The 12,609-nt window shown below is 45.4% G+C and overlaps 1 protein-coding gene across 1 annotated transcript in view; it reads right to left on the bottom strand.

Moving 5' to 3' along the window:
* Positions 1–12,609, bottom strand: part of MMP2 (matrix metallopeptidase 2) — a 31,973-nt gene that overhangs the window by 2,984 nt on the left and 16,380 nt on the right. Inside the window, exons 7-12 of the mRNA XM_082232922.1 lie at positions 12,216–12,389; positions 8,462–8,617; positions 7,546–7,675; positions 4,792–4,928; positions 1,539–1,698; positions 265–374 (exon numbers count right to left, since the gene is read on the bottom strand). Coding sequence (XP_082089048.1) covers positions 265–374; positions 1,539–1,698; positions 4,792–4,928; positions 7,546–7,675; positions 8,462–8,617; positions 12,216–12,389 — 867 coding nt within the window. The remainder of the gene's footprint in view (positions 1–264; positions 375–1,538; positions 1,699–4,791; positions 4,929–7,545; positions 7,676–8,461; positions 8,618–12,215; positions 12,390–12,609) is intronic.

The following is a 12,609-nucleotide window of genomic DNA, read 5'->3' as shown; positions in this document are numbered from 1 at the left end:
GCTGGAGATGAGTTATTTAGACAGCCCGGAAAAGTTCAGGAAAGGTCAGGCTTCCTAAATTTCCTTGCAGCAGTGGGACGTTTTAATTGAAGAGAAAAGCTGTTCTGCGGCTGCAGGCGGCACGCCAAGCCATCAGCCGATTTGGTGACCACCTCCAAAGGGAATGTCTCTGAGGATTCATGCAGCAGACTGGAGCAATCGACCTCAGAAGCAACAACAGCAGCAGCAACAGCAACTGACACTAGGAACAAGATGGCAACTTACCACTTCCGCTCACGTCAAACACAGCATCTAGGTTGTCTGGAACACCATTCCAAGCATCTGCAATTAATTTAGGGAAGCCAGGGTCCATTTTCTTCTTTACTTCATTGTACCTGTGAAATATTAAATATTAGCAGAGTTTTGCAGTAGTCATACCAAATACCTAATGCCACAAGCTGCTGTCTTCCACGAAGCCCATCTGTATCACCGCTGCTCAGAAGAGACTATAATGGCCTAGATCAGGGGTAGCCCAATAGGTGCCTTGGGATGCGGGTGGGGCTGTGGGTTAAACCACAGAGCCTAGGACTTGCTGATCAGAAGGTCCGCGGTTCGAATCCCCGTGAGGGGGTGAGCTCCCGTTGCTCGGTCCCTGCTCCTGCCAACCTTGCAGTTCGAAAGCATGTCAAAGTGCAAGTAGATAAATAGGTACTGCTCAAGCGGGAAGGTAAGCGGTGTTTCTGTGCACTGCTCTGGTTCACCAGAAGTGGCTTAGTCATGCTGGCCACATGACCCGGAAGCTGTACGCCGGCTCCCTCGGCCAATAAAGCAAGATGAGCCCCGCAACCCCAGAGCCGGTCACGACTGGACCTAATGGTCAAGGGTCCCTTTACCTTTACCTAGAAGTTGTTGAATTAGAGTTCCCTTCCCTGGGTACTGGCCATGCTGGTCAAGGCTGATGGGAGCTGGAGTCCAGCAACAGGTAGCACATACCACATCAGCTATCCCCTAGCTAGATGATGCAGTGGTCTGTCCCACTAGAAGGCAGCTTCATATTAGCCTGTAGTAACACTGAAGAAAGCTTGGGAAAATGTTTCTGCCTGAGAAAAAGCTTGAGGACTGCAATCTTAGGGGGCAGCTCATTAATTTTAATAGAATACATATCCGGGTTCCATGCCATTTGGGGTTGGGTTGGGGAGAAGGAAATAAAAGTGTTTCATTTTCCTCCATATGGTTTAGTTTATATTTATTTATCTTTTCTCTAAGCCACTGTCAACAGAGAGCTATGGATCAGCCTAAATCCCCACCTTGTCGTGTGTATCACAGGAACTCAGTTTTGCTCTGTTGAGGCACAGATCCCCAACTTCTACATGTGATTCGGGATTCATTCAAAGCAACTGTATATCCCTAATCTAAACTGCTTTTGACTCTCCTGCAACTGAGATGCTCTGGTCTCCATCAAAGCAAAAGCAAAATGCCTTGAAATCTGAATCTTAGCAGGGAATAAGTGCCCAGCATTGTATTGTCCAGCCACTGGTTGCCTGCTGAAAAGGTATTACCTCCAAAATTTGTCCCCTGCAAAAATGTAGGTCTTCTTGTTTTTGCTCCAACTAAAAGCTGCATTGACACGTTGCACATCAGGAGGTAAACCCAGACTGGTGAGTCTCTTTGGATAACCTCTTTCCAAGTTGTAGCCTGAATAAACCCAGTATTCATTTCCTGTGAAAACAAAAGCATCAAGTTTAATAATGATCTCACTTACAAATGAGGTTAGCGGGAAGGGAAAAGGGTTACCTCGATCCGAGCTTCTCAGATTTCCTCACAGTTTAGCTAAAGGGGGAATGGGTAGAGAGGAGCCAAAAGTTCATTTCAGAACTTTTCCAGCTCAAAAGTTGGGGCTCGGGGGTGCTTCTGTTTTGTGAATGGGATACACAGTTGCATCCTGGCAAATTCAGGTTGTGCAACTGAAGTGGATTTGGCATTTTGATGCAGCTAACCTGCTTCCAGAAAAGCTGAACTTTGACCGGTAAGGAAAACAATGGGGGATATTCACTGGAAAGTATGGGGTAACAATTGCTTAACATAATGCCATATAACTTCCCTTCAAACTTTGTGCAAAGGAAGCAAGATGAATTCTCGACAGAACACTCACCTGGAAGCAACCATAGTTTGTATACCAGAGAGACAAATTAACAGAGCAACTCATTTTCTTTTTAAAAAAATATCCAATGTAATTTTCATCAGATTAAGTTGTCCCTATCCCAAACTCTTTTCAGTTGGAATTTCACTTACACTACCCTTTTTGCTGGCTAATATCCATTGGGCTGCTAGCTAATAGGACCAAGCTGAAAGGGGTTTGGAATAGATGTCTCTCCTTGCTCTGTCCTGTCCCTGCCATGCTGCTGCCACACCCCTGGAATGGCACCTTGGGGGGATTTACACTGGTGTAAATTCTGCTGGCTGAAGTTGAGCCAGGTGAGGGATTTGCACCAGCATATCTCCGGCTCAGCTGGGCTAAGGGAATTACTTAGTAAAGGCAGATTCGGGGCAGCGCTACAGGTTCTGCCACACTGGGCACCAAGCCTAAGGGGCGCTGCGGGGCGTCACAACTATGATGTAATGAATTGAGCAGAATGGAAGGCGAGAGGCATGGGGAGGGCACTGAATTCTGGCCTGCTGAAATCTGAAAGACCCAAGTCTGCCCCTGTGCCAGTATAGCTTTGGCTGAGCTGGGAAAGCTCAAGACTAGCCAAATCCAAACCCTCTCAGCCTGGTGGATCTCAAGTTTGAGTAGTGCTGTTAGCGTAGTCCTCTCCTTGAGAGTGAGCCACATTGACTCTGACCTTTTGTCACCCTCCAGGAAGAGATAGAGAGGCTTTTGTACTATACGTGACGGTGACCTAGTGAGCAACAGGGAAAAAGAGTTTCTTTAGAAAAGTTGGAACTGAGCATGCTTGAGGCCTGCACTTTTAGGAGTGGTTCAGAGATGGATGCCACACTGCAGATGGTATAAACAGAAATCAAGAACTCAAACCCATTATTGTTTCATCTTACTGGTATAGCCTACATACTTTATAGCTTCCATGTGCCCAAGCAACCAGAACATTTATGCATGCACATTCTTTTTAAAGAAAAAGAAGTCATCTTATTAGTTTTAGGTTAGCCTGTACATTATTTTAAATCGGGCAAAGGCCCACCACATGACTCTTACTCACTTGAGATGGGAACTAGGGGTGTTTTTGTTTGATAACATTTGGAACGCACAGATTTGCTTGCTGACCTCTTAGCAATTTGCCAGTTTGCATTGTTTTGGATTTTTCCATATAGTGAGCTAACTTCAGTAAATTTCTTCAACAAACAGTATTTAAAACCCTACTTCACCCTACAGTCCCACAGGGGGAGTGGGGATGTAATGCTTGGACACAGACAAATGAGGTGTTTTGGCTACATCCAGTTTATCATGGAATCCATACGCAGCGGCCCTTCAGCCATGTGGAATTCATTATCAGACTTTCCCCTTCCCTTTAAAGAAATTGTTGAGCAGCATCTAGCCATAGGTTTTCCCTCTCTTTTTTCCCTTTAGCATGCCTGGAGATGTTTAGTCATGTTGCAATGGATAACAACACACTTTTCTTTTTTGCTGGCTCAGTTATTCAAAACATTGACAACAACCTCCCAGCTCCACTAGGTCAGCCAGCACAACTGCAGCTGATATCAATACGCACACACATAAATGGTCAACAGGAAATGCAATCTCTCCCTCGCTTTCATTGCCCCATGAGGCCACATTCACTCCATATAGTTAAAAGCACTATAACACCACTTTAAAAAGTCATAGCTTCCCTCAGAGAATCCTGGGAGCTGAGATTTCTTAATGGTGCTGAGCATCTCCCAGAGCTACAGTTCCTGGTGGTTTATTTTATTCATTTCTTAAAATTTATGCACTGTTTGATATTTTTTTTAAAGGAAAACCTTCAAAGCGGTTTGCAAAAAGATAAAATAATATAATCAAGAAAAAATTACAATACTTTGAAACAAACAAACCCGAAACCAAATGAAAAACAAAAACAGAACACAATAGGTTTAATAGTCAATTCCTCTTCACAGGAAGTGGCCTGTTGGTCTGTCCCAGAACTCTGGGGTCCTTTTCCCATTATCCTAACAGCAAGCCGGGAATTGCTGCTGCAAAATATGAAAAGCCCAAGTCACAGGTCCAGCCCTACCATTAGGTAGAAGGAAGTTGCTGCCACAACCAGCTGATTTATGAGTCACAAAAGGGCATGCAGTGCTTTTATATTTAATTTATTATCGCTGTATATTTTGGTTTCAGATAGAAGCACTTTGCTATAGAAGAAGAAGAAGAAGAAGAAGAAGAAGAAGAAGAAGAAGAAGAAGAAGTAGTAGTAGTAAACAACCAGCAGGCATAGCAAGGGACAGAGGAAGTTCCAGCACAGGACTATAATGGGTTAAACGGTTAAAGCCCCCTTTCCCACCAACAGGATTCTAACCTGTTATTAATTTTTTAAAGGTCTTTCATGCATTTCTTGATGGCATGAATTGTGTTTCATCATGACTTTCCCCCTCTAAGTCAGGGTTAGCCCTCCAGATGTTGCCTAACTGCATCTCCCATCAGCCCCAGCCTGCTTGGCCACTGGCCAGGGATGATGGGAGCTGCAGTCTAACAACAACTGGAGGGCCCTGAGCTAGCCATCCAGAGTTTATCATTTAAGAAGGTGGTCTACAGAATAAAAGGATACAGAATGCCATACTTCTGCAAACTGTGCTTACTGTACACCTTCCAGCCAAGCCTACCTGAAAAAAAGACTGATTTCTCTTCTTGAGGGGCCTCGTAGACAGCGTCAATTTTTTCTGGGAGCTCTGGCCAGAACGTAGCAATCAGCAAAGGACCACTTGGCCTGTTTCGTTGGTTTGCCGTCCTCCAGATGAATCTAGGCCGAAAAATCACAGTGAGTTTACAAAGGGCTGATTCATTGGCACATCTGTTTCTCATCACTGCTGGCAAAGGTGCGTGTGTGTATTTAAGTGCATGTGTGTGTGTGTGTGTGTGTGTGTGTGTGTGTGTGTATGCACACACACACACACAATCCATCAGCAACGCAAACATAATTATTAGGATTTTTAAAAAACAAAATTGCATCAAAGGTTGGTGAGCCTTCCTTTCTTTGGGAGGCATTTTTGTCCCATAGACACCTTAATGCGCCGCACACAGCCGTTGATGGTTTATAACAAGTTCTCTAGCACTTACATTAATTCTTACCGCAGAACAGAAAAAAAGAATGTATTTGGTGCTTCAATTATCCCAGCAAATAAACCCATTTACAAGGCACTTAAACCCTTTCAACCATCCCCGCCGCTGCACATTGAACAGATGGATACGCATTTGGCAAATGCCAACATTTGTATTGGGTGCATTACTCTGGATGATTATGATTGTAGCAACCAAAAAGATCAAATCTAATGATCATCTATCAAACAGCTTGGCTGTAAATGAAGCCTGGAGCATTAAAACCGCTCATCAGAGGAATAAAGCGGGTAATTTAGGAGCTGTTTTATGTATAAGGCAGTGCCTCCTTCCGATTTATGAGCATTAAAAAACTGCAGTTTGATTTCAGCGGCGGCGGTTGATTGTGTGTGTGGAAAGGGAGTGGAGAAGCACAAGATGTTAACAAAAGCACCATTGTGATTCTCTCTCTCTCTGCCCCCCTCCCCACTTTGTTTGATAAGCAGTTCATTTTATTCAAAGGACACACACACACAAAATGGCCTTGTACCAGCTGGCCATTTTAGTAGGCAACAAGTTTGCTGAACCTTTCCCAAAAAGATGCGGCTGCAATTTGCTGAACGTCAAGAAAATTCCTTGCTTGTATTAGAACCTTGTTTACCAGCATTATCCAGCTTTGCATTTTGTGGAATGGAGGCTGGATTTCAGCAGGAGTGAAAAAGAACAGTCATGATTTGTAACTGGAACTTGGGCTTAGGTGGCCTTCCCAGCACAATTTATGTGCAAAATGTGGTCTTCTTTGCACAATTATTATTACAGCCACATGGGCAGAAGTAATCACACAGGACCTTTCCACAGTTTGTCATTTGGACAGAACAGAAGCTGTTGAACATCCTGTGCCAATAGACCCACCTAGACCATCCTGGTACTCATGAGCATACCAAAATGCATGAGATACTATCATAGGTCAGTGGTCACATGTCATCACAGGGGAAGCAAATTTTGGGTTGTACCAAATCTTCTCCGTTCACTACTGCAAGGGCTTTTGTGCTAGTGGATGGGTTAATTTTAATGTTCAACAGTAGATGAAACCAAGACAACAGCTGCACTGGCAGAAACTCATTGCACAAGAGATTGTGCCATCTGTTGTGCAACAAAGTTACCAGCAATCTGCTCATGCATTCTCTTGCACTGCAAGGCATTTCACCAGTACAACAAGTATACCATGAAGTGAATTTAACCTTGAACTGCATTGAATACAGCTCTATAAGTTTTCCCATTGACAGAGCAGAAAAGTTACCTTAGATATTATTCCATCTAAGGTTCCATATTTTGTTCAAAGGGAGGGGGGAAGCTGACACCAGTGAGCTAATCTCACAAGCAACTAATTTACTGAATGCCTTGTATTAAGAGGAGATGGCAATTTGTTACCCTCAATATATTGCTGGACTCCAGCTCCAAACAACCCCTGTTAGCATGACCAATGGTCAGGGAGGATGGGAGCTGCAGTTCATAAACTTCTGCTGGGCCACAGGATCCCAATCCCTGATCTCAGGTATGGAACCATTCTGTAGTAGAGGGAGGGATGAGACAAGATAACAGGGCCTTTCTTTTTCAAGCCAGAGTTAGCAAGTTAGAAAGGGCCATTTTAGTACTTCAGGAAAATCCAAGAGAATTCCAGCTGAAAAATTCAACAGGGGAGAGATTTCTGGGCATGCAGCCAGCACCAACAACTATTAAGTGGCTTGGATTTTGAAAGCTCCTTTTCCTGAGCATGCCTGGATTGGTTATTTGGTTTAAGTCAAAGCATCCAAGCCTCTCATGTTTCTGCGCCGCACATAACTGGGTCAGCTTCCAAAACTGTTGGAACAAATCTGGTCATTTTAAAAATGTACACAGTTCTTGTATGTCTGGAACAATGCAATATCCACTGACATTTTCGTCCTTGCCAGTTTTGTAACATTGGAACTGGGGTTTTCCTTCTCTTGGCAGTACTGCTGACAATACTTTTAACATGTTTATTGCCATAGCAAAACAAGAGCTAGTCTAAGTAGAGAATTAAAGGGAGAGACAGGAAGTCCCAGATACGGCAAACATGCCAACTTCAGTTTATCTCCAAGAGTCCCTTCTTTCAAAGAATGTAGCTCATCAGATGCTGCTCCTCTTTTGCATTTATTTATCTATGCCACTTGACTCAAGGCATCATCCAGACTGACCCCGCAGAAGCCAACAACATGAATAACACTTGATCATAGGCCCTCGGCTTCTGCTTTCGCTTCGGTACAAGATAACTTGAGTAAAACAGGCTATTTCCTCCCACCTACCGGTCTTTGAAGTAGAAGATTTCCCCTCTGAGTTGAGCAACAGCATCAAATACAATGTCTTGGTTGCATAGTTCAGGGGTGACTGGCCCAAGTGTTGGACTTGGGCCTGGACCAACATCAGTAGAGCCCCCTGCAAATAAAGGGAAGGTTGATAATGGAATGAGGTCTTAATGTGATTATTCCTTTTTTAAAAAGGAGATGTCAACAAGAGGACAACAACACAATTTCATTTCCAAATTTATTTCTGGTGAAAGTAAAATGTAGTGCCTGAGGATCAGGGCAACAAATAGAGGTGGATGGAAAGGGTTGACCATTTGAATCATGAGACAAAGGACAAATGACTACTCCCTTGCTCCATAGACAGAAGCTGACCAGACTGGCAGATGTATCTTATGTTAGCATTGGAAATGGGGCAGCATGATCCAGTGGTAAAAAGAAGGGCTGCAGCTTAGTGACAGAGCATCTTCTTTGCATTCAGAAAGCTCCAGGTTCCACTCCCAGCACCTCTAGGTAGGGCTTGGATTGTCCCCTGTCTGAAACCCTGGAGACTCTGTATTAGATGGACCAAAGGTATGACTCAGTATAAGGCAACTGCTTGTGTCCCTGGGTTCATATGCCCATTGCAACTGAGAGCCTATGGGCCCCAGGGCAGAATGAAAGGCACACAGAACTGTCCTCTAGCACCTTGTCGCTGCTTCTTGCCCCTCAGCATTCTCTGCCCAAGGAGTCTGCCTCACTCAGCCTAATGGTAGGGCCAACCCTGTGGCAAGGGATATTCAATCTTATTTAAACACTATCTGTAGCAGCCTGGCTGGTAGAATACCTGAGATGTCTCGGGGGTTTTGTATCAGCTAAGCTTCTTTGGACAGTATGTGTTCTGCTATAGGCCAAAATGTAGTACAAGTGGAAACATTACCATAAAGTTCCTGGATTCCCGTGATGTCATCCTGGGAAAGCCGAAAGTTCTTGGTGTAGGTATAGATGGGGGCCATGAGTGCTCCAGGATCTTCAGAATGCTCTAGTCCCATGGCATGACCAAATTCATGAGCAGCAACCAGGAAAAGGCTGTAGCCTGAAAGAAAAACAAACTGGTTTTGGGGCAGCTTGAACATAATGCTATCTACCGGTATATATTTAATTGCAGAGCCAATTTGACTATTCCTTAAAAGCTCTGCTACTAGGGGCTGGAAGAGATCCGGCTTCTGTGTACTGCAATCAGACATAGCCTAGCTGTGCTAGCAAAGCTTCTGAGGTGCTATGGAGTGTTTTAAAATATTCCAGGTGTTCAGCAAAGAAAGCCCGGGGACAGGTGACACTGCACTGTTGGCTCAAAGGAAAAGAGGTGCCATTGCAGTTACAGTATCATTAAACCGTTATAGCTTCTTTTCAGAAATCTTTGAATGAGTGTGGAAAGCAGAGTGGGATCTTGTGTTGTGCCCTGGCCTCTGACATACACAAACAATTTAGGCCTTAAATATCCAAAGGACCACCTCCTTCCCTACATACGCTTTTGGTAGTGGCCCCTAAACTGTGGAATTCCCTCCCCATGGTTGTGCATCTGGCACCTTCATTGTGTACTCTGTGTCAGATGTTGAATATAATCTCTTTACCATGGCCTTTGAGAAATGTATATTTTAGGACCCACCCTATTTCCTTGACTGAAATTGGTTTTAACTGTCTTTAACATTGTATGTTGTAATTTTGCAAGGAATAATGAAGAAGAATGAGAACAGCAGCAGGAGCAGCAGCAACAACAACAACAAGAAACATGTATAGGTTCACTCCACATTATCAGAATTACCAAAAAAGCAGGGTTCGATTTAATACAGTGGTGCCTCGCAAGACGAAATTAATTCGTTCTGCAAGTTTTTTCTTCTTGCGAGTTTTTCGTCTTGCGATGCACGGTTTCCCATAGGAATGCATTGAAAATCAATTAATGCGTTCCTATGGAAACCACCTTCAGACCAGGTCCGGGGACAGTCTGTCCCCCGACCTCTTCTGAAGGCTGGGGGGACAAGGGCTTTTCTTCCCACCCCCAGCATTTTAAAATCGCCCGGGATAGCGGAGGACTTCTCCGCTGTCCGGGGCGATGTAAAAGCCCCTGGGAAGACAAGCAGGGGGGACAAAGACTTTCGCCCCCCACCCGCCTTCAGAAGAGGTCCTGGACCTCTTCTGAAGGCGGGCGGGGGGCAAAAGTCTTTGCCCCCCCCGCCTGCCTTCAAAAGCTCTCCCGGGAAGGCAGGCAGGGGGGAGCAAAGACTTTCGCCCCCCGCCCGCCTTCAGAAGGGGTCCTGGACCTCTTCTGAAGGCGGGCGGGGGGCGAAAGTCTTTCCCCCCCGCCTGCCTTCAAAAGCTCTCCCGGGAAGGCAGGCAGGGGGGAGCAAAGACTTTCGCCCCCCCACCCGCCTTCAGAAGAGGTCCTGGACCTCTTCTGAAGGCGGGCGGGGGGCGAAAGTCTTTGCCCCCCCGCCTGCCTTCAAAAGCTCTCCCGGGAAGGCAGGCAGGGGGGAGCAAAGACTTTCGCCCCCCGCCCGCCTTCAGAAGAGGTCCTGGACCTCTTCTGAAGGCGGGCGGGGGGCGAAAGTCTTTGCCCCCCCGCCTGCCTTCAAAAGCTCTCCCGGGAAGGCAGGCAGGGGGGAGCAAAGACTTTCGCCCCCCGCCCGCCTTCAGAAGAGGTCCTGGACCTCTTCTGAAGGCGGGCGGGGGGCGAAAGTCTTTGCCCCCCCGCCTGCCTTCAAAAGCTCTCCCGGGAAGGCAGGCAGGGGGGAGCAAAGACTTTCGCCCCCCGCCCGCCTTCAGAAGAGGTCCTGGACCTCTTCTGAAGGCGGGCGGGGGGCGAAAGTCTTTGCTCCCCCCCGCCTCCCTTCAAAAGCCGTCCTTGATAGCGGGAAGCTCTTCCCTGCTATCCTGGACTGCTTTTAAAATGCTGGCGGTGGGGAGCAAAGCCTTTCGGCCCCCGCCGGCCTTCCTGGACCTCTTCTGAAGGCCGGAGGGGGGGAAAGGCTTTGCTCCCCACCACCAGCATTTAAAAGAGGTCCCCGGAGATTTCCCTATGGGCTTTAATCTTGCGAAGCAAGCCCATAGGGAAATTCGTCTTGCGAAGCACCTCCAAAACAGAAAACCCTTTCGTCTTGTGGGTTTTCCGTCTTGCGAGGCATTCGTCTTGCGGGGTACCACTGTATGGATATAACCACATGTGACCACAGTTGTGCTTGTAAACTTTATTCTGGCCTTCAGTTAAATGCTTCCTATGTTCCTGTCTTCAAAGGTCATCACTTAGGAAATTTCATGAGACAACTCTTCTTCCTGTTGTGAAGGCGACTCATTTGTTTTATGTTTTGCTGTTTTGCAATCTATTCTACATAGTATTCTAGGTTGTATTTCTGAGAAGTGCCTAAGTGAGATGTTTTGATTCACCAAGGACAAACGTAACCACAATCTGGACCTTCAGTCTGTTTTCAACATGTTTAAGAGGAGAGAGGGTTGTGTGCACAGCAAAATGGCTGCACCCAGCCATAAAGCATGAGGGTTGTATGTACAATAAAAGAGAAGAAAATAGTGCACAGTCACTTCCTGCACTGTTTTTGAAATAATTTTTATCTGTCGTTGTTGAGGTGCCACATTCAGAAGCTGCTCCAAGCAGCTATACGCTGTTAAAAGCAAGACTAAGAAGAAGAGGGAATGCAAAACAACTCTCAGTATACTTCATAAGTACGCCTCAATTTGCTTTTTTGCTCAGGTGACTGTTTTAAGATGCATATTTTTTTAGGATATCCATGGAACCCTGGAATCATCCTAACCAAATTCACACAGAGACATAGTGGAATGTCCACAAGCAGGGCTGGCTGAAGACATTTTGGCACCTGAGGTGAATCACAAAATGCCCCCCCCCGAATCATGCCAAGCATGTGTAGAGCCTAGGAGACCCCAGAGGGCAGCCCTGTTATTTCCTTATTATGGGTAGGAGGAGACCAGCAGTTTTGTTTCTCATTTTGAAACTTTTAAGTTCAGTTCTCCATATTTCCACCTCAGTTTCCACCACCATTTTATTCCAAATGTTTCCTAACACACACATTTGTGTGCAATTTTGCCTAATATATAAACATATCTTTGCAAAGTAATTTCCCCTAATATATTTTTGTATGTTATTTTCACAAAGATATGCATATGTATGCACACTTTACCCCCTGCATTGGCATTTTTGTATACATTACATGAGGGGAGAACCACAATGCAAAATTCAGAGAAGTGCAAATATTGAAGGATGACATTGATTCAATTTCTATATTGTTTGAGAAAGGTCAAGATATGTAGGTTCACCTTTAAATGCTAACTGTGTCGAATTTATCCCTATCCATGTTGGAACTAGAGTGATTGTGCACCCCCAATTCCTACTTTAGAGAACTGGAGCTAGTATGCATATATGACAGCCAGTGTGGTGTAGTGGTTAGGGAGTTAGACTAGAATCTGGAAGACCCGGGTTCAAATCCCCACTTGGCCACAAAGCTCTCTGGGTGACCTTGGGCCAGTCACAAATTCTCAGCTTAATCTACCTCACAGGGTTATTGTGGGGATAATATGAAGAGAGGGAGATCCATGTGTGCCACTGGGAGCTCCTTGGAGAAAAAGCGGGATGTAAATCAAATAATAAATACGAGGAAAAGAGCTACCTTGATCTGGACAAAATCCCCACTTGCGGTCTTCGTCATAGTTGCTAGTTGAGGAACACCACATCTTCCCATCCTGACGCCCAGAGCTGGTACAGGACTCATACTTATTCCCAAGGAATATGAAAGGAAAAACACAGGGTGCTCCTTCAGAGTTTCCACCAACTGTTGACATTGCTGCAGAAAAGAAGAAGCAAAAATAAGAGCTGATGTCTCCCTTTCTCATTCAGTCTCTTCATTATTTTGTGGATTCACTCTGCCATTCTGTCTGTGCTCCTGGAATTCTAGTTTGTTTCAGCTTTTGGTTCCTTCAGTTTATCCACATCTTATTTTTTGCAGTGTTGCCCCTGCAGAACTCAGCAGGGAGCAAGATGACTCTGGTTATGCCCGTCATTGG

Source organism: Podarcis vaucheri (genome assembly GCF_965113315.1).
Source record: "Podarcis vaucheri genome assembly, chromosome: 7".
Taxonomy (NCBI): domain Eukaryota; kingdom Metazoa; phylum Chordata; class Lepidosauria; order Squamata; family Lacertidae; genus Podarcis; species Podarcis vaucheri.
Note: the sequence above shows the minus strand (reverse complement) of the source record. Positions and strands in the feature narration are given on the sequence as shown.